Genomic DNA, 19,741 nt, shown 5'->3' with positions numbered 1-19,741 from the left:
CTGACTTCCTCAGGAAGCCTTGGTCTGCTCTGAACGCCTCTGGGATTGCCAGTTTAATGGCACCCAAAGCCCTCTTGTCTCAAGAAGATCTCAAATGGCTCTGTGGTTATTTCTAATCCATATTTCTAATACATTGACAGTTTCTTACATCCCTGTGATCATCGGTGGGCGTGGCTCTGGTTCTGCTCTACCCCTCACTTGTCTTCCCTGAATCTTGGTTTCTCTTTTCTTAACAACTAATATAATAATGATCTATCCTATGTACCTAACAGGGGTTTTGCAGAAATCAAATGAGGTAAAAGCTGTAAATATGATATTGTAAAGTGGGAATTTTTCTGATTACAAATTGACCATCATTTCTCATAGATTTTCCTGTGCATACACAGTCCTCTCAGGCATTGGTTGTATTTGCCCTCATGGTTCTCCTGGGTTCCAGGCAGATCGGGCTCGTCCCTTTGATGGGACATCGGGCTTTGTAAGGTTGTAAGAACGAGGCAAGGACTATGTGTTCTCTTCTTTCAGATCCCCCGTGGCTCTGAGCACAGGGTCTTACAAGTAAAGGTGCCAATGACACGTTTGCTGATGTGTTCACTGATTAAAGCGCCCATCTGCCGGCACTGATGGATTGTGCGTCCCACCCAGAGCCCTGGGGCTTAGAGAAAAGAAAGGGGGTTGGCAATCACAAAAGTCCTGGCTCTGCCATTTACTGCCTGTGTGAATCGGTGACTTTGCATGGTCTGGTCCAGTGGCCGGCAAACTGCGGCTCGCGAGCCACATGCGGCTCTTTGGCCCCTTGAGTGTGGCTCTTCCACAAAATACCACGGCCTGGGCGAGACTATTTTGAAGAAGTGGCGTTAGAATAAGTTTAAGTTTAAAAAATTTGGCTCTCAAAAGAAATTTCAATCGTTGTACTGTTGATATTTGGCTCTGTTGACTAATGAGTTTGCCGACCACTGGTCTGGTCAAATGGAACCGATTAATAATAAATATTACCTGCCTCGTGGGGTTGCTGTGAGACCTGAGCACTTAGCAAATGCTCGGTAACTACTGTTATCATTATAAGGGTTAGAGAGAACGTCAGTACATGGGAATGCATTTGCTTTGCTTGTACTCAGCCCTGAGGTAATGGTTGTTTACTGAACTAACCAGATCAGGAGGTTTCCATCCAGACCCGTCCCTGCAAGTGGTATTATAAAGCCGGCTGACATATGCAGATTGTCTTCATGTCTGCCCCTCTGCCTGATTCAGGGCCCCTTCCTTTCTCATCTCCTTCCTGGTCCAGTTCAATACAATCTAATTTAATGATCATTTTTCAGAGCTCTGCTATCTGCCAGGTGCTGCGTGGGCCCTGGAGGTACAAGGAGAAATAAGCAGCTTATCCCAGGAGACTCCCAGCTCCCTCCCATTTAACCTGGTACCTGCACCTCTCATCATAGTAAGGACCCCAGGGGGAGCTGAAGGGGGCAGCTGCAGCTATGAATTCCCATCCCTCCTTTGATGACCTGGGCTGAGTCCCTTACCCTCTTCGACCATCAGCTTCTCCTCTGTAAAAAAAGGGAGTTGATTTTGATCATAGGTAAGCATCCCCTCTTGCATGAAGGCCAATTTAGAAAAAAATCCATATGTTTATATAAAACATATTAAAATGAAAACAGCTTGACTCATATGAAGTGGGAGCTATAAGCGGGTGAAAACCAGAACATAATCTACAAATGTCTATATCTCGCCATCAATAGGATTGCTGTGAGATAAAGTCTGCAAAGTGACTTTGCCATCAGCTTGGCCTGTAATCACTTCGGCTGTGGGGGAGTGGAGTTTAACATGTTGTTGAGAGACAATTTTCCATGGGTTCCTTGGATTTATGCACATCTTGTGAGTGAGGCACTATCTTCCCGTTTGTTTTAGACTGTCTTTTTAAGGATGTTTGTACAGTGAACAGCTTTGGAAGACAGAGACTGTCTCCTCCAGAACAGAGGGCAGACATGCTTACTGGCCAGCATAAAAGATTCAGGTTCCCTAAGCTCAGGGTTCCTCTCCAGCAACACAACCCACTCTGTGCACAGGGATCTGGCCCTCCTCACAATGCCCTGAGGGAATGGGAACTGGGTTTGGGGGAAGTGGTGTAAATGCCAATGCTGTGGCTGCTACTACTGCTGTCATACACTGTCCTTCGCCTCTGGCACGAGTCTTGTGCCACCTGCCAGCACCCATGATACTGTAGCATGCTAACTTGCTAGCTGTAAGGTAAAGTAAAATCTCAGGCCCTTCACAGTTCTTGATAGTTCATCTACCACCTGTGATCACTCTAGGGCTGTGGTCGGCAAACTGCGGCTCGCGAGCCACATGCGGCTCTTTCGCCCCTTGCGTGTGGCTCTTCCACAAAATACCACGGCCTGGGCGAGTCTATTTTGAAGAAGTGGCATTAGAAGAAGTTTAAGTTTAAAAAATTTGGCTCTCAAAAGAAATTTCAATCGTTGTACTGTTGATATTTGGCTCTGTTGACTAATGAGTTTGCCGACCACTGCTCTAGGGGGAAAAGGAGAGTTGGACGCACTCTGCTTGTTCTTGTATTTGTCGAAGGCCGGAAAGTAGCCTTTGGTAGGTTCCCATTGTCCCATACGGAGCCTTGTCTAACTCAGAGCCCTACTGGGTTAGCACCATACCCCTACTCTGTGTTCTCAGGTAGGAGAGCCCGGCAGCTGAACAGAGACATCCCAACCGCCTGAACTGCTCTGCAACTCATGACTAAGATGGATCACCTGCAGGGCTTCCTAGAGCGGCCCTCGAGCACATGCCTTCCGGAGGTGCTAACTGTGGGAACGTTTGGCTCGAGAATTTCAATCCAGATGGAATTTGTCCAATTTTAGACTGGGACATAAATTACAAGCTTCCTGACCTCTGTCCCAGCCTGTCTGGGTCTCAGGAGCTTTCGAGGCAACCAAATGGTCAGGCTTTGGACACACGCCATTTGGAAGCCCCAGCCTTCCTGGGTTAAAAAACATTTTGTGGATTTACATGGAATTTCTCACCCCACTGGCAGAATAAAACTGGGAGGTTCCCACACTTATAAAAGTGGAGATCAGTTCACCTCTCCTACCTGGGTAGCTTGGATGTTCACATTTCCTTCTCTTAAGAGCTTCCAGACGACAGCCATGTCCTCATCGGTCTCCGCAGAAGCCAAGGGAGTGATCATCACGGCGGTATAGCCAGCTTTGTTCTGATGGTCCACGTTGCAGACGCCTGCAAGAGAAGCAACGAGCACTGGAACAGCTCCCGAGGGGCCAGGAGCCAGACGCCTGAGCCTGTTAACAGGATGCTGCTGGTTAAAATGCAATAGAGCAATCCTTTCCCAGGGAAGGAATCGATGCTTTCTATTTTTAGCAGCCTTTAATACTGGCTACTTTTCTTCACAGGTTTTCTGAGGATACCCAGCAAGGAAGGTCCACAGCAGGCCATGACTTTATCTCCTAAAGTGGAGCACAGACCACGTTCCCATTTTACAGATGAGGCCACTGAAGGTCCGTGAAGCTATGTGAACTGCCAAAGTAAAGGTGAAGTGGGACCAGGGCTCAAGTCTATATGGCTCTAAAGCCCACCACTCCCCTGGCCACACATTTTAAGTTTCACTCTCTCTGTGTCTGTGTGTAATTTTTAAGCTGATGGCTGTGTTTGTATGTCCTTTCCAATGGACATGGTGATATGCTGTGTAATGTACCAGGGGGTGTGAAAAACGCCACAGGATAAACATGGGAAATCTTTAGGAACAGCATCTCACTTGAAAAACAGGGGAAGCCCTGGCTAGTGTGGCAGGTCACCAATTCGATTCCTGGTCAGGGCACATGCCCACATTGTGGGCTCAATCCCCACTTCAAGGTGCATGTGGGAGGCAGCTGATTGGTGTTTCTCTCACATCAATGCTTCTCTCGCTCTCTCTCTTTCTAAAAGAAAAAAGAAAAACAGGGGAAAAAAATCTCCACAACTTTTTACGTTAAAATAATTAAGAATATACATTTTATAACAATGAAAAATTGGCTTATTTTAAAAATGAAATATTAAATGAGAATTCAAAAGAAATTTCTGCTTTGTAGCCCTGGAACTATGCATTTGTATCCCTCTCCACCACAGGAGATGGTAGAAGATTATCAGCTTGTTATGTGTTGTATAAACAATCCCACCTCTTAAGGGGAAAACCAAATCTTCCCTGTATGTTTGCTTATCTGAAAAGCCTGTGTCTCTTTTGGACAAGAACAAAACTATCTCAGGAGATCAAGTTACTTGCCCTTTCTTAGCATTCCCTCTATAAAACAGGGATAATAACAGAACGAGTCTCATAGGGTTATTGTGAATTTAATGAGTTTATATATTTAAAGTACTTCGAACATCTACCATACAGTAAAACCTCAATAAGTGCTATTACTACTATTACTGTCCACAATGGTATTCTTGTCTTTACATCCTTTCTACCTGCTCATGAAGAAAGACTTAGGGCCCTGGCCGGTTTGGCTCAGTGGTTAGAGTGTCAGCACAAAGGGTCTTGGTTCGACCGTCGGTCTGGAATGAGGAGGCACTCAAAAAGCAGTAGGTGTCATTGTTACTCATGTTTTATAATGAAAGCCCCTAACACTGAACACAGTAAATGTCATCTCCATTTTATGATGTACCTTTCTCAATTGAGCTACCTCTTAAAATTATGGTGTCCGTAAAACTACAAAGAAATGAAATCCAGTAAAACTGGCTCAATGTATTTCAATGCCTTCATCTTCCTCTGATGATATGGGATGCAGAAAGAACTTTACGCTGTTATTACGTGTGTCACCTATGGATTCAGGTGAAGAGCCTCAAGGTTGCTTAATGGAATTTTGGAGAATTGGAAGTTTACTGGAATTTAACCTAGCTCCCAGGAGTCATCCATCCACTCATTCATTTAACACACATATTCACTCAACACCTACTGTGAGCCAGGAACTGGTCTAGGTGCTGAGGATACTGAAAGGAAGAGACAGACAAAAGCCCCATTTCACTGAGTTTGCTGAGTTCTGTTGGGTAGAAATGACCCCTAGCTAGTGTGTAGCTTTTAGTATTAGCTAGTGTGGAGCTCACTGTAATCCACACATACAGTATATCTGATGAAGGATGAATGAATCAAATTGAGTCAAATGGCCAAATGGAGCCAGGGCCTTTGTTTTTTTTAATTGAGTTTATTGGGATTACATTGGTTAATAAAATTATACAGGTTTAAGGGGAGTACAATTCTATAATACATCATCTGTATATTATATTGTGTGTTCACCATCCCAAGTCATGTCTCTTTCCATCACCATTTATGTCCCCTTTACCTTCTCTCCTGCCCCACCCCCATCCCATTTCCTCTGGTAATCACCATACTGTTGTCTGTCTATGAGTTTTTGTTGTTGTTTTTTGCTTAACCTCTTCACCTTTTCCACCCAGGCCCTCTGCTCCCGCCATGACCTTTGTTAAAAATTCTTACGAAGATGGTAACATGTGACCTTCCTAGAGGCAATGTGGTGTAGATTTGGAGTTAGACAGGCTGAATACAAAACCTGACTCTACTATTTACCAGCACTGTGACCTACGCCTCCGTGTTCTCAACTACAACATGAGAAAAATAATCCCCACATCACAGTGTGGTGAAGCATAAATGATATGCTAAAAGCAAAATGGTCTCGCCCAGTTCCTAGAAAACAGAAGGAACTCAGAAAAATAATCCCCTTCCTGGGAAGAAGAGAGTACAAGAACTGCCCCTCAGGGAGGGACCCAGAGCATCGATGCAACCATTTCTGACCTGTCTCCAGCAGCAGCTTGACGATGGAGAAGTTGGAGTGGGACACACTGTAGTGAAGGGCTGTGTTTCCGTTTCCGTCAGCCAAGTTGACAAGCAGCTTTAGGAAGTGTGGGGAGTGAGGCTGGAGGTAGGCCGCCACCACAGCAGGACTCGATGACTTCCGGCTAGAGACGCGAAACCACTCTTGACTGATGGTGTTCAAGTTTTGCCTCTGAAATACCAAAAGATTCCAATTCCAGAAGGTTATCTGGCCTGGGGTGCTCCAGCTGCGGTATTCGTTTCTACCAGGAAAAGTCAGCTTTGGATGCTTCCACTTCTATTCCTTCGCTCCCTCCAACTCTCCATGTGACTGACTCCTGGAGGGCTCAGGGCTAGTGGGGTTGAGGATGCAGCAACATACATACTTGGAACCTGTGCGATTGCTCCCGTCCCGCGTGAGGTGGAAAGGGGGACTGGGAGCGCAATGCAGTAACCAGTAACAAAGCACTTTGCTGGGTGACAGTTCGAGTCTACTGTAAGTTTAGGTCACAGCCCCTGTATGCACAGGATAGCCAAGACCTTCTCTTTCATGGGCATCCAGCCAGTCTATATTGACCTTAGCCCAGACTCGACCAGGACGTATGTGTTTTCCATAGACACAGACAGAAAGTCACAACATCTTACTGATTGGAGCAATGCTGAAAGCCCAGGCAAACAACACAACTAACTCATGCTCAACACAAAACCCAAACAGCTGTGCTGGAATGATTTTTTGCTCTTACATTTTGCTAGGACCTTCAGAGGAGCAGTTGAATAACCCAGGGCAGGACCCCACTATCTACGTGGCTCAGTTCCTTGCAACCATGAATGAGGAGAGTTCCAGAGCAAATGGCATCAACTCTGTGTGACACGACCTCGGTGTTTAAAATGGAACATGGTTAGATTACCTACCTCTGGGGATGCCAGTATCAGAAATGATTCCATACTCATTCTGGAAAGAGTACTGGATTTGGAGTCACTAAACCAACGTGGCCAGATGTAAGCCCTGGCTCAGTTATGTGACCTTGGAAGTCATATAACCTTTTGAACCTTACATGTCTTGTCTACAAAATTGGGTGCAAAAAGGGGCTAGCTCCCTAACCCCCCACGGCTCTACAGAGTGAGGTCCTTGTACAGCCTGCTTTCTCTCTGAGGTAGGGTGGCAGGGGTCTTGTGCTCTGATCCTAACATGGGTATGGTGTCAGGTTTGCATATCTGCAAACCACTTTTCTAGGCAGAAATAGTGGAATCTTTTGTGGATGAAACACTTTTTTATATAAAACTCCTTTGCCCATGGAATCTTTAGGAGAATTGGAAAAAAGACCCTAATATTAAGGAATATAGTGATAGATTTTAAGTGGAGAGCTAAGGAATAAATTAGTTCTGTAATTCATTCAAGAATAAGTAACATGAATTTTAATCAATATCCACATCACTTATTGTTGTGGTGTTTTTTTTTTAACAATCTGGGAACAGTTATTTACCAAATCAGCTAAGATAAAGTAGCGAAAATGGGTTGGGCTAAATTGATCGTTTTTACTCCTACAGTTCTGCAAAGGAGAACAAAACAGGCTTTGAAAAACGCTTACAAGTTGTTACACATTGGGTCTTATCAGCTGCTCTCATAGCTTGTATCTCTTGATTAAAAGTAGAACCCCATTGTTACATGTTTAAATCTCCATGGGCCATAAAGGTGTTAAGGAGCAAACAGATGCAGTTTCTTGCTCTTGGTCTCTTGCCAGTAGGTACACTTCCAGAAAAAGAGTAAAGACTACAAAATTAAATGCTAGGGCTTGAGGGTAGTTGGAGAAATGCTGCCTACTACCCTTATTTTATTAATGGGGAAACTGAGGCCCTGACTGTTGAGCTGGCTTGACCAATATCTCATAGATGGTGCTCCTGGGAATAGAATCCACGATTGCTATTCTACATGCTCTTTTCCATTCTCCCCACAGTTCAGCTCCACTTGCAAGGCAATTTTGAGCCTAAGCCACAAATAATGGTATGACACACATCCAGGGTGTGATGCCTAATAACCCTTGATAAAAGCCTCTGAGCACCAGGCTTGCTTTCCAGGGTATATCTGTCAGTTTCACTTTCTCAGCATAATCCATCACCTTAGGCAACAGGCAAGATCTGGGCAAATGAGAGAGAACCCGGAGGGAAGGGACTCACACTGCAGCCTCAGCTAAGGGACCAACGTCACGCAGTTGGAACTAACCGCTTAAACAATACGGGAATCTCTACATGACAATGAAAAATCAGAGTACCAAGAGCTGGTCGGTGGTGGTCCCGCTGTCTGGCAGATATTGGCTCAATGCCCGGCATGCATTAAGAAATTCTTCGGAGGGTTTATATCTAAAGAAAAAAATATATGTATCAGTCTCCATGTTGATGAAAAGGTTATTCTCTAACTTGACTTCATTCTCAGCAGCTCAAACTGGGCCACTTCTCAGGATAAGGGCATTCCTCAGAAATATGGGGTGTCCTGATGATGAGGCATGGCTTCTGAGCTCCTCTGAAGAGTGAGCAGAGCACACTGCCCTTTTTACTGTACTTATTTCTACCGTTCATTGAGAGCCGACTATGTGGCAGGCACTACGGTAGGCATTGTACATGCTTTTCCTCATCCAGTCCTGAGATCAAACCTATCTGGTTGCTGTTATCTACATTTTACAGATGAAGTAACTGAGGTGACCACAGCTTAAGTACCCTGTCTAAAATAACACTGTGCAGACATAGGATTTGAATCCAGGTAAGCCCAACTGTAAAGTACTCTTTCATCATGCCACATGACCTCCCATCCCTTTCAAAGAGTTACATCAGCATAGCCAATGGGAGAGGCAGAAAAGTGTGTGGGTAAGAATCAGAAAAGACTTGGTCGAATCCCCGCCCTGCTAGCTGTGTCATTTAACTTCCCTAAGCCTCTGTTTCCACACCTGTAAAGTGGAGATTATAAACATTTCTACCTTGAAGGGTTGTTTTTACAACTATATAAGAATGCATGTCCTTCATATTCCCAGTGCTAGGCCAATGTTAGCTTTATCTGTAGAGCTCAATCTATGACAGTATACCCATGAAGGCAGGAGTTACATCTGTTTAGTTCAACCAGTGCACAGTACATGGCATAGATTAGAAACTCAATAAATATTGGTGAATGAATAAACAAAGGAACAAATGATTGAATAAAAGGGTGAATAAACACCCCTGTCCTATCTCAAAAGTTCCTAATCTATACCCATCTGACTCACCTCTCAGCCTTGGGAAGGGGGGGTTCTTCCCCAGGCCCTTTTCCCTGGCCTGTGTTGCAGGTGCCCTCGGAGATGCCTTGCCCTGCCTTGCAGCCTGGGTGGGCATCCTTGCCCCACCTATGTTCTGGGCCATCACATTTCTTCTCAGCCTCGCTGTCAGACAAGTCTTCTGGGGAGCTGTCCTCACCGCTGGTCTCCTCGCTGGAGGTGGTCTCATAGCTGGGAAAGGAGACAGAGGTGGCTTGTTCTGTGCTTCCTGCCCAATGCCCATTCAACAAGAATGAGACCTAGTGGGCTTTAGCTAACCCTTCCCAGCTTGCTAACCACACCCTCCATTCTCTATACCTTCAGGCCTGGACAAGGGGCTCCCAGGAACCTTGGTGTCAGAGGTAAGTGAGGTTAAGAGCTCTGACTCTAATGCCAGAGGCCATTTGGGGAGAAAAGATCATTAACTAAGATCTTGGCAGCAAACACACAGCACATGCCCTAACTGACCAATGCATTCGGATGATGCAGTCAGGCAACCCAAGGTTCTGACACAAGCATTTGCTGTTGGAATCCTATGCCCTGCCCAGAGGAGGACCAACATTTGGTAAACATTTCCCATCCCCACCCTCAGTTTTCTGAATTGCCTGACACATTTTCATGTCTGTGGGTGACTGTGAGACTTCTCTTTAGCCCCCCCACCCTCATTATAGCCCATTTTCCACCTGACAAGGAAGGAGCCATCAGTGTCTACTCCCAGTCAGAATGCCTGAACCCAGCATTTGCCTTTCTCAGCTGCAGCCTATTTCAACTATTGCTTGGAATAGCAAAGGAGGGCAAGGGCCAACACCTCACCTGGGCTCCTCCCGACCAGCTATAATCCTCATGTTCAATTATATGCAACTCTATTAAGGTGGCAGACCAGAGACCATGGAGGAAAGTCCTGGGAGATTTACTGATTCCTCTGCTGATAGTCAACAGGAGACCTCCAATGGATGAAGATTTCAGGCTTTAGGGCCACTAGACACTGCCACAGAGACTGGGGAGACTGCAGCTTACACTGCACCCCTTCATGCCCTTTCTCTGAATGGTGGCCCCTGTGTTTACTGTATTTGCAAACCCAGCCTGTTGTTTGGTATGTTCACAATCTGTCTTGTTTAAATCCTGAATATTTCTTCCTCTATTGTGCTTGGAACAACCTTTTGCTTTTGTGGTTAATAGGGGATATAATATGTTTACCAAGCAGCTCCTATATTAAAATTGTTTCCATAAAAACTTCACCTGGAAGTTCGTTCATTCATTCATGCAACAGAAATTTATTGAGCACCTACTATGTGCCAGGCACTGTTCTAAGTGTATATCAAAGTCCCTGTCCTAACTGAGCTTATATTCTAGTAGGACAGGCAGAAAATAAACATGTAAAAATATATTCAAATAGTAAATACTGAGGATTGAATAAAGTAATAAAGAGTAATGGGCTAGAGTGATGGGAGAAGGGAGTACTTTAATTCAAGCAGAACTTTTTAACCTTGGCTGCACTTTAGAATCACTCGACGGGGTTTAAAATTCCCAATACCTGTACTACACTCCAGACTAATTAAGCTGGAGCCTTCAGGGAGAAGACCCAGGCACTGCTATTTTTAAAGGCTCCCCCAGGTGCAGCCACCGTTGAAAACCACTGCACTTGAGTGACAACTACTAAGCACTATCTGGGAAGGGAGCACTTTAAGCCGAGTGGACAGCAGATGCAAAGCCCACCCCCCCACCCCCATGGGCCTGCCTCAGCACACTGGAAGGAAGAAAGGCAGGAGCCAGCAATAGGGGGCCTGCTTTACACTTTGAGATTAGGCGGATCCTCCTTTTCTGTACACGAACTGGTGAAAGCTCAACACTAAACAGCTTCTCCTCAGGCCAGTGTCTGACGTTAGCAGGAGTGGGAACAGCAACTCTCCTATGACCCCATTTCGTCATTTCTGACGTTTCCCTCACAGAATGTACAACAGTAATGTCACTGTTGTTTGAATCTGGTATCTCCCTCCTAGTCTGACCCAAATAAACAGGGGTTCCTACCACTTCCGGGCAGCCTCTTAGACCCCCCCACTGGCTGGGCTGGGTGCCCCTCCTTTGCGTTTCCATAGCAGCCTACGCTTCCTTCTTTATTAGAACTCATCTCATCATATCAACATCTCTTTATTTCCTGTGTTATCTTTGCCCAGGCCCACACTGTGAGCTAAGGGCAGGGGCCACGATTTATTGGACATTTTTATCCCCACCACCTAAGACATTGTTGGCATTTCAGAAATGCTTATTGAATAACTTATTTAGAAGATATTCTAAATCAGTGATTTACTCTCTGGAATATATACGGTTTAGTTCATGTTCTAAGTCATCAGACATTGGTTGTTTTTCTTCCTCCTCAAAAATGTTGGTTTGGGTTGCCGTAAGTTAGTAAAAGAAAGAAAAAAAAAATTAAACGGCTGAAATTTAAAGTTCAACAAATGAAGAGTTTGTCCTAGTTTCAGTGTTGTGGTTCAGATTACATGTCTTCCGTAAAGGGCCCACGTGCCCCTCAAACTCCCAGAAGCCACCTGGAATCCTGGCCCCGGGGACACCAAAGCTAAAACATATTAAAAGCACAGGATCCAACAGACCACAGCTGGCAAGGAGCCAAACACATGCAAACCCGAGATGGAGTTTTAAAGGGCCGTTGAGAGTAATTCTCTTGAAGAAGAATGAAAACCAGATGCTTTCCCCTAGGAAAAGAGAGCTGAGACGACAGAGGGATAGGCAGTGTGGGGGGCAGTCTGGGCTTCACGAGCGATGCTTACCCACCGTTAACCCCAACAAACTGAAGGTTCTTTTTGGTCCCATTACCTCCTGCACGGAAGCCATAGTCTTTCTTTTTCATTATGGATTTAAGGCTGGTCGACGGGGAGAGCTCTAGGCAGACACAACAGCACAGGTTAGAATGATCTTGGAGATGCCCCCGGATGCAGCAAAACCGAGACTCTTGCATTGAGGGGATCCAGAGTGAAGGTGTGTGAAGAGGGAGAAAGGGACAGGGGACTAGATGATGTCAATCAAATATGTTGAGGGTCCTGGAGGAGGCCTAGCCTTCTGGTGAGTGCCAGCTGAAGTGTCCCTGGTCACAAAGCCCCTCTGTGTGGCTGACAGTGGGAGCACTCTTTAGAAGGAGCCATGTGGTGTGGGTGCCATTGTTGTCTATGTCTTACAGCTGGGAAGTCTGAGGCTCAGCCTTGCTCAGCAAATGGCAGAGAAGGAGGTAGTCAGTTCTAAGCACAGAAGTTAGTTCACGTGACTCCTGGTCCCACCTCTGCTCCCACCTCGGCCAGTTGACACTGTGATGTGGGACAGGCATGGGAGACACATGAGCAAGAGCACAAGTCTTCTTTGGCTGTGCTCAAAGGCAGAGGAGGCATTTCCTAATGGGCAAGACTAGAACTAGCACGAAATAATGAGAAAGCAGGCAATTTGCAATCTGTGGCAGGAAGCAGACTCGCATGCTGCTCATTGAGCAAAGCAAAATATGGTTCCACTTTATTCAACAGTGTATGGTCTGTTACAAGAGGAAGTGCCGCTCAGCCAAAGGGTCAACATGTGTCACTCAACCTCTCTCCCCCCCCCCCCTCTCTCTCTATCTCACACACACACACACACACACACACACACACACACACACACACACAATGTTCAGATCTCAATATAACATTCCTGCGAAATTAGGCCAGAGAAAACCTCTAATGTATAAGAACCAGAGAGGATCTCAGGAAACAATGAAGGGAGGCTGAGGTTTAGAGCACACACAACCAGGGCCACTGTCCACCCTAGACCGTGCCTTTGTGCCATGCAAATGAGATATAGGCACCCCTCTGGGTGGACATAGTGCTGAAGGCTTGGCAAGTGAAGAGGTGGAGAGTGGGCTGGATTTAAGCTCCTATGTACCACCACCCCTACCCCAGGCTGGCATCTCTGTGCCCTGTACTATAGCTGAACAGCTGTATATCCTGCAGTCAATCCTAACCTCAGAGCAAGGCCATGAATAGGGGCACAGAGCCTCCACTGTTACATAGGTCAGTTTTTATTACACTAGGTTCCTAGAGGTGCTTAAATCTTTTAAAAACATATGCATGCAATTAAAGCCCCTTTTCCCCTTTGGCTTGTCCCATTAAGGAGACATGGTTCCCTGTCTCAGGCACCAGTATTTACCCTTTGGTGGTGGAGAGGAGGAGGGGGCCGGGGACTCCTTCTGGGCTGGAGCCTGGGCGGAGTAGGCAGACAGCAGCAGGTTGAGGGAGCTGAGGAGCTGGCGCTGGATGCTGCTGAGCTTGGAGGCGGGCTGCTTGATGGCGCTGGCCAGCTCCGGGTACCCGTGCTCCAGGCAGCTCCACTGCTCCTGCAGGAGCTCCTGGATCTTCTTAACGTATTGCCCGATAGTGGCATCTGTGGGTGAGCTGGGTGGCCTTCCCGAGCCCTCCTTCCCTGGGAGCTCTGAACTGGCCTCCTCCTTCCCTGCGGGGGGAGCCTTTCTGTCTCTGCTCCATGAAGAGTCTCCTGCTCCCCCGACCTGAGGGTCTCCCTCCTGCTCAGAGCTTGCTTCTTCGATCCTGAGCTCAGTGGAGAGGCAGCTATGTAAAGAAGAGCTGAGGACCATCTCGGGGTCCTGTGGCAGTGACAGCTGGGATGGTGGCACAAATTCTGCTGGGCTCTGATCCCCCTGTTTATGACTGTCCTGCCCACACAGGTCATTCTCCTCTCCTCGGGCCCCCCAACTTTCAGATTCCGTGCTGCTCAGAAGGTTAACACCAATGCTCTTGTCACACGACTCCCTGGTCAGGAGTCCCTGGACAGGCTCAGTGTTGACCATGGCATCCGCTTGGCCCTGGGTGTCTTTGGTGTTCTCGTGGCTAACCTTTTCTGCCAGTTGAGCGACTGTGCACTCCAGCTCTTGGATCCTCTGCCTCTTGGCCTTGATTTCCTCCTCCTGTTGCTGGAGGGCAGCTCTGACCTGGGCCAGCTCCTCTGTTTTCCCGGACAACTCCCCCTCCAGGGCCAGGAGCTGCTGCCTCAGGCTGGAGATGCTGCCAGGATCCGCGGGGGCAAGGCCCAGGCTTTCCTCCGTGACCCGGATGCCAACGCTTCTCACGTCCACCTCCACGGGAGGCGGGGGCGGGATCTCGCTGATGTTGAGCTCGATTTCTTCCAGGGGGAGCTCAGTCTCAGGGATGGGTGATGGCAGAGGTGGGGGGCTTGGCGTCGGGCAGCCAGGGCTGACCACCACCTCTGCTCCTCTGGGGGGAGGTTCGTCTTTTGCATCCTCTGAAACCACAAGCGCATTCTGGGATAAGAAGGGAGGCCTTGGGAGAGACAGGTGCGGCGGGGCCTCTCCTGCACCCTGAGGAGGCTCAGCCCTCTCCCGGCCCAGCTCCGGAATCCCCGGCACCAGGTCTCCAAACTCTCTGCCTTTGGGTTGGGTGGCTGCTCCTGGGGTGGAGTCATGAACACCCGCAAATCCTTCCGCGGGGCCAAAGGTGCGGTCACAGACGCTGCCTTGGGCCGCAAGCGGAGGGAGGGCGGGAGGTGCGGGGGGCCCTAAGTGCAGGCTGGGGTCCTCCGAGGCCCTGTTCTGCAGCAGGGTGGCTGGCATGCTCGATGCTCTCAAAAGCTGGGGCCGTCCGCTCCCGGAGGGCAGCTCGGGGTCCCGGGGGGCAGCGGCCTCCAGCTGCCTGGCGGCCTCGGCCAGCAGGGCCTTCCTGTGGTAGCTCCCCTCACTCCCACCCGCGGAGGCTTGGGGGTGCTCACCAGGCGGCAGGGAGAGGGCTCGCTCCTCGGTCCCCAGCGACACCTTCCTGGACAGCGCTGGGGACCAGGTTTGGTGGGAAAGAGCAGTCTGCAAGCGAGCCCCGCTGTCGGGAAGGCTGAAGTTTCGGGGCAAAGTGCTAAACTTGGCCTGCTTGGCCCTTCGGTGGATAGGAATCCTCTTGATGGTGTTTCCCTTCTCAATGTCATCCACATACTTGAGGAAGTCCAGGTCTAAATGGAAGCCATATGGGGTCTCCACGGAGTAGGGGAGGCTCTTTGGAGGGCCTTTCTCTTCGTCCCCCTGAGAGGACTGGGCTTTGGCTGGAAGACATAAGGCAAGTAAAAAAGGAAGCACAACGTTAATAAGAATCACAGGTGGTGAGGGCTGATATCTATGATTTTGACTTCTCCTACATGTTCCAGCCTCTAAATTATGCTGCAATGCTCACAGTCCTTTGGCTGTGCTAAGAATCCATGTTATTAAATCAATGTGTACTTAGCCAAAGTCTGCAAGGAAATACGTAAGGAAATAGTTTCCAATTTGCAGTAGGTCAACTCAGTTACTACGGTGGAATCTGCCTGCAGACCGGCAAAATAAAATGGTCTCCCACTGTTTTACTGGGTTTGAGTAATGTAATTGCTGAACTAAAGTGGCCAGGAATTTGCCATATCAGGGTGCTAATTGGCAATTATGAATATGGAAAGTTTCAAAGGATGAGCTATATAATTGTCTCAACATTAAAGAACCTTGCATTATTCAGATAGGTACTAGTAAACCTTGATAAAAGCAGACACATCAAAAGTAGCCTTCTACGTTATTTAACCTTCCTCAGACGCCCGAGCCTCTAGGTGAAGATCAGAGAGCTCGGGAACACGTAATCATGCACAGCCCATACTCCTTTTCATCTGAAAACTTCTTAGTGCTTAACAAACATGAACTTCACTTTCAAAAATTCATGCCAAGTAAGGAATACCACATTTTTTTTTTTTTCACAGACTAGAAAAGGCAGTTAGGGAAAAGGGACATATAATGTCAAAAGGGACATTGGCATATACCCTCCAAGAGATAGGGAACTCATGACTTTTCAGGGTAGCCCAAACTCTCAGGGGACATCAGACAGTTCTCCATCACACCAAGGCAACACTGATTTGTTTATATTTTTAGAGAGAGAGGAAGGGAGAGGGAGAGAGAAACATCGATGAGAGAGAAGCATCCATCTGCTGCCTCCTGCACGTCCCCTGCTAGGGGTCAAGCCTGCAATCCGGGCATGTGCCCTAACCAGGAATCAAACAGGTGACCTCTTGGTACATGGGACGATGCTCAATCAACTGGCTAGGCCATCACTCATTTTCTTGACTCCAACAGAAGTCACTGAGAACAAGTCAGTCTTTCAAGTATTTGAATCCATAGGGGCTTGTTCCCAAGTAGCTCCTTCTTTAGGTGAAACAGCCTTTGTCCTTTTGATGTTGCTCACGTGACACCTTTTATTATCTCTGTGACATTCTGCTAAACATGCTCTGAAATGCTGAGTTCAGGACAGGACATTCGTGGAGAGCACAGAGGCCAAGAGTATGTATTCTAGAACCTGGTCTATATTTCAGCTCTGTGGCCTTGGGGAAAATACCTAGCCTCCCTGTGTCTCATCATCTATAAGATGGGAATAATTGGCAAATGACATTATTGTGAGGATTGATTAATGAATATCCATGAAGTGCTTAGAACAACACCTCGCACAGGCTAAACATTCCATACATGCTCAATATTGTAGTTATCTTTGTGGAAGCCTCAGATATAGAGGAGTGAAACCCCATAATGGAGGCTGATTTGCTGGGTACACAGAAGGAGCTCTGTAGATTCTTCGTGACTGACTGATGGCTTAGGTCTAAGAGTAATAGGCTCTGAGGGCAAAATTACAAAATAGCAATAATTCAATTCACTTACCTCAATCACTATTTATTGAGCACCTACGTGTTGGTTGCTAAGCTAAATCCTAAGGACACAAAGATGAATCAGGTATAGCCCTGCCCTCAAAAAAAATGTGTGGTCACGTAGATAGAAACAGCAACAAGTATAGTACAGTGTGACACGAATGGTGACAGATGCATAATCATGGAACAGTCTTCCTTCCTAACTTATTTTCCCAGGTTTTCTGTGTTGGAAGCTGCCCATTGCCTTCACTAGCAGAAAGAGGTGGACAAGGAGTCCGGAAGGCTGGTCAACCTTGAGGCTCTGGCAAGGGTCAGAGCCATGCACCCACTGTCCAGTTAAGACAAAGGGAGCTGAAGCAACTTCCACCTTTTAGTCTTATGGAAATCCTTGCTGATGGGCTATCATCGAGCTGTTACTGGAATTGCCTGCCTAAGGGCTATGGGTGTACCCCAGACCTGAATAAAAGGGATGGCAAGGCCAGAGCAAAGTGGAGTCCTCTCTTGGGCTTCTGCCTGGCCCCCAATTCCCAAATTAATATTTTCTTGTCTAGTCTCTTTCATTTGTGTGCGGCCTCCTCCAGAGCCTGAACCCTGAACCAGGCGGGATGTGGTGGGGGACACTCGGAACTGGCGCCCAACGTGGGGCGATCACATTCGCATTTCTGGAATAATTTTCTTGGACTTAGAGGTTAATTCTTCTTTGTTAGAAAAGGTATGACTTTACAAAAGTGACATATGACTGGTGTTAAATGAACAAATAGCAATTTGCCAGAACAAGAGGTGAAAGACATTGTAGCTGTTTATCTCCAAGAAGGCCACTGTCAATTTCTACCCTCTTTAGACAGGCAAGAAAATCCCACACTGAGAGGTGAAGTCTATTTCTCCACCCCTTTGAATCTGGGCTGGCCTGTTGGGTGGTGGGAGAAGGTGGAAATGATGCTGACAGAATTCCAGGGCTAGGCCAGATGAGACCTGTAAGTACTGCCTGGGTCTCTTAGAATGTACTCTCAGTGAAAATCAAATGCCATGTAAGGAGTCCAACTTCCCTGAGATGGCCATGCTGTGAGGAAGCCCAAGTAGCCCTACAGAGAGGTCACATGGAGACAAGGAGAGAGATACCTAGCCAGCCTGAGCTGGTCCAGCCAGCCTGGCCCAGGTGCCAGGCAGGAATAAAAAAGCCAGCAGATGACTCTGGCCTCAGCCATCATCTGATTTCAATGACAGGAGGGACCCCAAATGAGAACCACTCAGCTGAACCTGTGTTAATAATACATGATTGCTTTAAGCCACTAAGTTTTGGGTGGTTTGTTATGCAGCGATAGATAGCCAGGGCAGATTCTACATATATGTCAGAGAATGTGCAAAGGCATGGAGATGCAAAAGTTCACAGTAATTCAGGGTTCTGTAAATGCAGTTGATATGGCTGTAACTTAAAGCGTGGTTGAAAAGGATGAGCAGTAGAAAAAGACAAACTTGGGAAGATCAGTAAAAGCCAGATCATGGAGTAACTTGTATGCATGTCAACAAAGAGCATTCTCACAGAGGAGGAGATGAAACACAAACCAGAGGCCTGAAGACAGTTGGGAGACTGCTGACATGGTCAAGGTGAGAAGAGGTAAGGCAATGGAGGGAAAGGGCAGGTTAAAGAAAAGGTGCAAATGATGTTTTACCCGGGGCACATTTTGAGTTGCTTTTCCCCTAAGGGAGATAACCAATTCCAGCATGTAATAATTACAAGAGTTCCGTCAAAAGAAAAGGTTGATGGGACGTGAGAGGCTCAACAAGGGTGAGCCACATATGTAGTTTACCTGTAAACTAAACGGCACTTCCCCCAAACTGAATAGGATTGTTAACTGCCAGACAGCTCAGGGCATTTTATTGCCTCCTGTTGGCCAAACACCTGAACAGCTGTAGGCTATTCCCCAAACTGACAATGCTTCTGTTACCCTACCCTTTGAAATGTATATCTCCACCTGCCTTAGGACAAATTGTGTTTAATAAATACCACGGGGTCCTAGACAAGGGAGTCTTTAGCTCCTTTAGCTGGAGATCCTCTGACCCCCAATGCCTTTCAAAATTATCTTTCGTCTTTGGACTCCTCTTTAATCATCTACGCGCAGCCCCTTTCTCCAGAATGCTGAACCCTTTGTAAGGCTGGGACAAGAACCCCGGCAACATATGGGGGCTGAGCTCTTCCCACTTGCCTGTCTGACTTCTCCTTCTGGCAGGGGCCACATGCTTGTCAGGCGGCCCTCTGTGCTTGGGGAAGTACAGTTATCTCCACAGAACTAAAGGAAGCCAATAGACACATGAATGCTGTACGCATGAACACTGACACGCCTACCAGCCTCAATGCTGCTCCAAGCTGCAGGGCCTGTGGGTAATTACATCACAACCACAACCGGGAACAGAATAAAGCATCGGTGCAGATACCCGGGATGGTTCTCATTCCAGAGCTTCTCTGGCAGACATCTAGACTCCGGGCAGATAAGGAGTAAACATGACTCCAGCCCGAAAAGCTCCAAACAAGTTCACATTTACCAACACAATTGTTTACCAACCTGCTTTCTCCCAAAGAGGCACCCTGGTAGATTCAGTCAATGAGAGCAATTGCTCCTGATTAGCTTTACCAGCTGCACTCTGCAGCATCCTTAGGCCTCTTGGTGCACTCAGCAGCTCCTGGGTTACAGGGACAGGCCCAATCAGAGAGGAGGTATTTGTCTAAAGTTAAGTGGAGAGCAGATTTATGGCCCAGACGGCAAAGAACTCTCCTTTAAAAAAAAAAAGAGGTTGCATTATTTATCTTCTTTTTGCCTCAAATAAGTAGAAATGCACTAATTTACTCAGTGGCCTCTGGGAGCAGCTCCAGAGCACAAACACAATAACAGTATCAAATTGGAAACAGAAGATTCAAAGGCAAAATCTTCCTTAAGTG

General features: G+C 47.2%; 1 protein-coding gene across 5 annotated transcripts in view; it reads right to left on the bottom strand.

Annotated features, from left to right (window-relative positions):
- The window catches only part of KANK4 (KN motif and ankyrin repeat domains 4), a 71,554-nt gene that overhangs the window by 9,157 nt on the left and 42,656 nt on the right, over positions 1-19,741 (bottom strand). For 4 of the 5 annotated variants that reach the window (XM_079776804.1, XM_079776803.1, XM_079776805.1 and 1 more), the window contains 6 exons: positions 13,285-15,198; positions 11,886-11,997; positions 9,073-9,291; positions 8,092-8,179; positions 5,804-6,014; positions 3,098-3,240 (listed from right to left, as the gene is read on the bottom strand). In XM_079776804.1, the coding sequence (XP_079632930.1) occupies positions 3,098-3,240; positions 5,804-6,014; positions 8,092-8,179; positions 9,073-9,291; positions 11,886-11,997; positions 13,285-15,198 (2,687 nt within the window). Of the gene's footprint in view, positions 1-3,097; positions 3,241-5,803; positions 6,015-8,091; positions 8,180-9,072; positions 9,292-11,885; positions 11,998-13,284; positions 15,199-19,741 lie in introns of those variants that run through there. The other variant, XM_079776807.1, reaches the window with a different exon arrangement.

The sequence above is a fragment of the Cnephaeus nilssonii genome, assembly GCF_951640355.1.
Source record: "Cnephaeus nilssonii genome assembly, chromosome: 7".
Taxonomy (NCBI): Eukaryota; Metazoa; Chordata; class Mammalia; order Chiroptera; family Vespertilionidae; genus Cnephaeus; species Cnephaeus nilssonii.
This window is presented reverse-complemented; position numbering and strand designations above follow the sequence as displayed.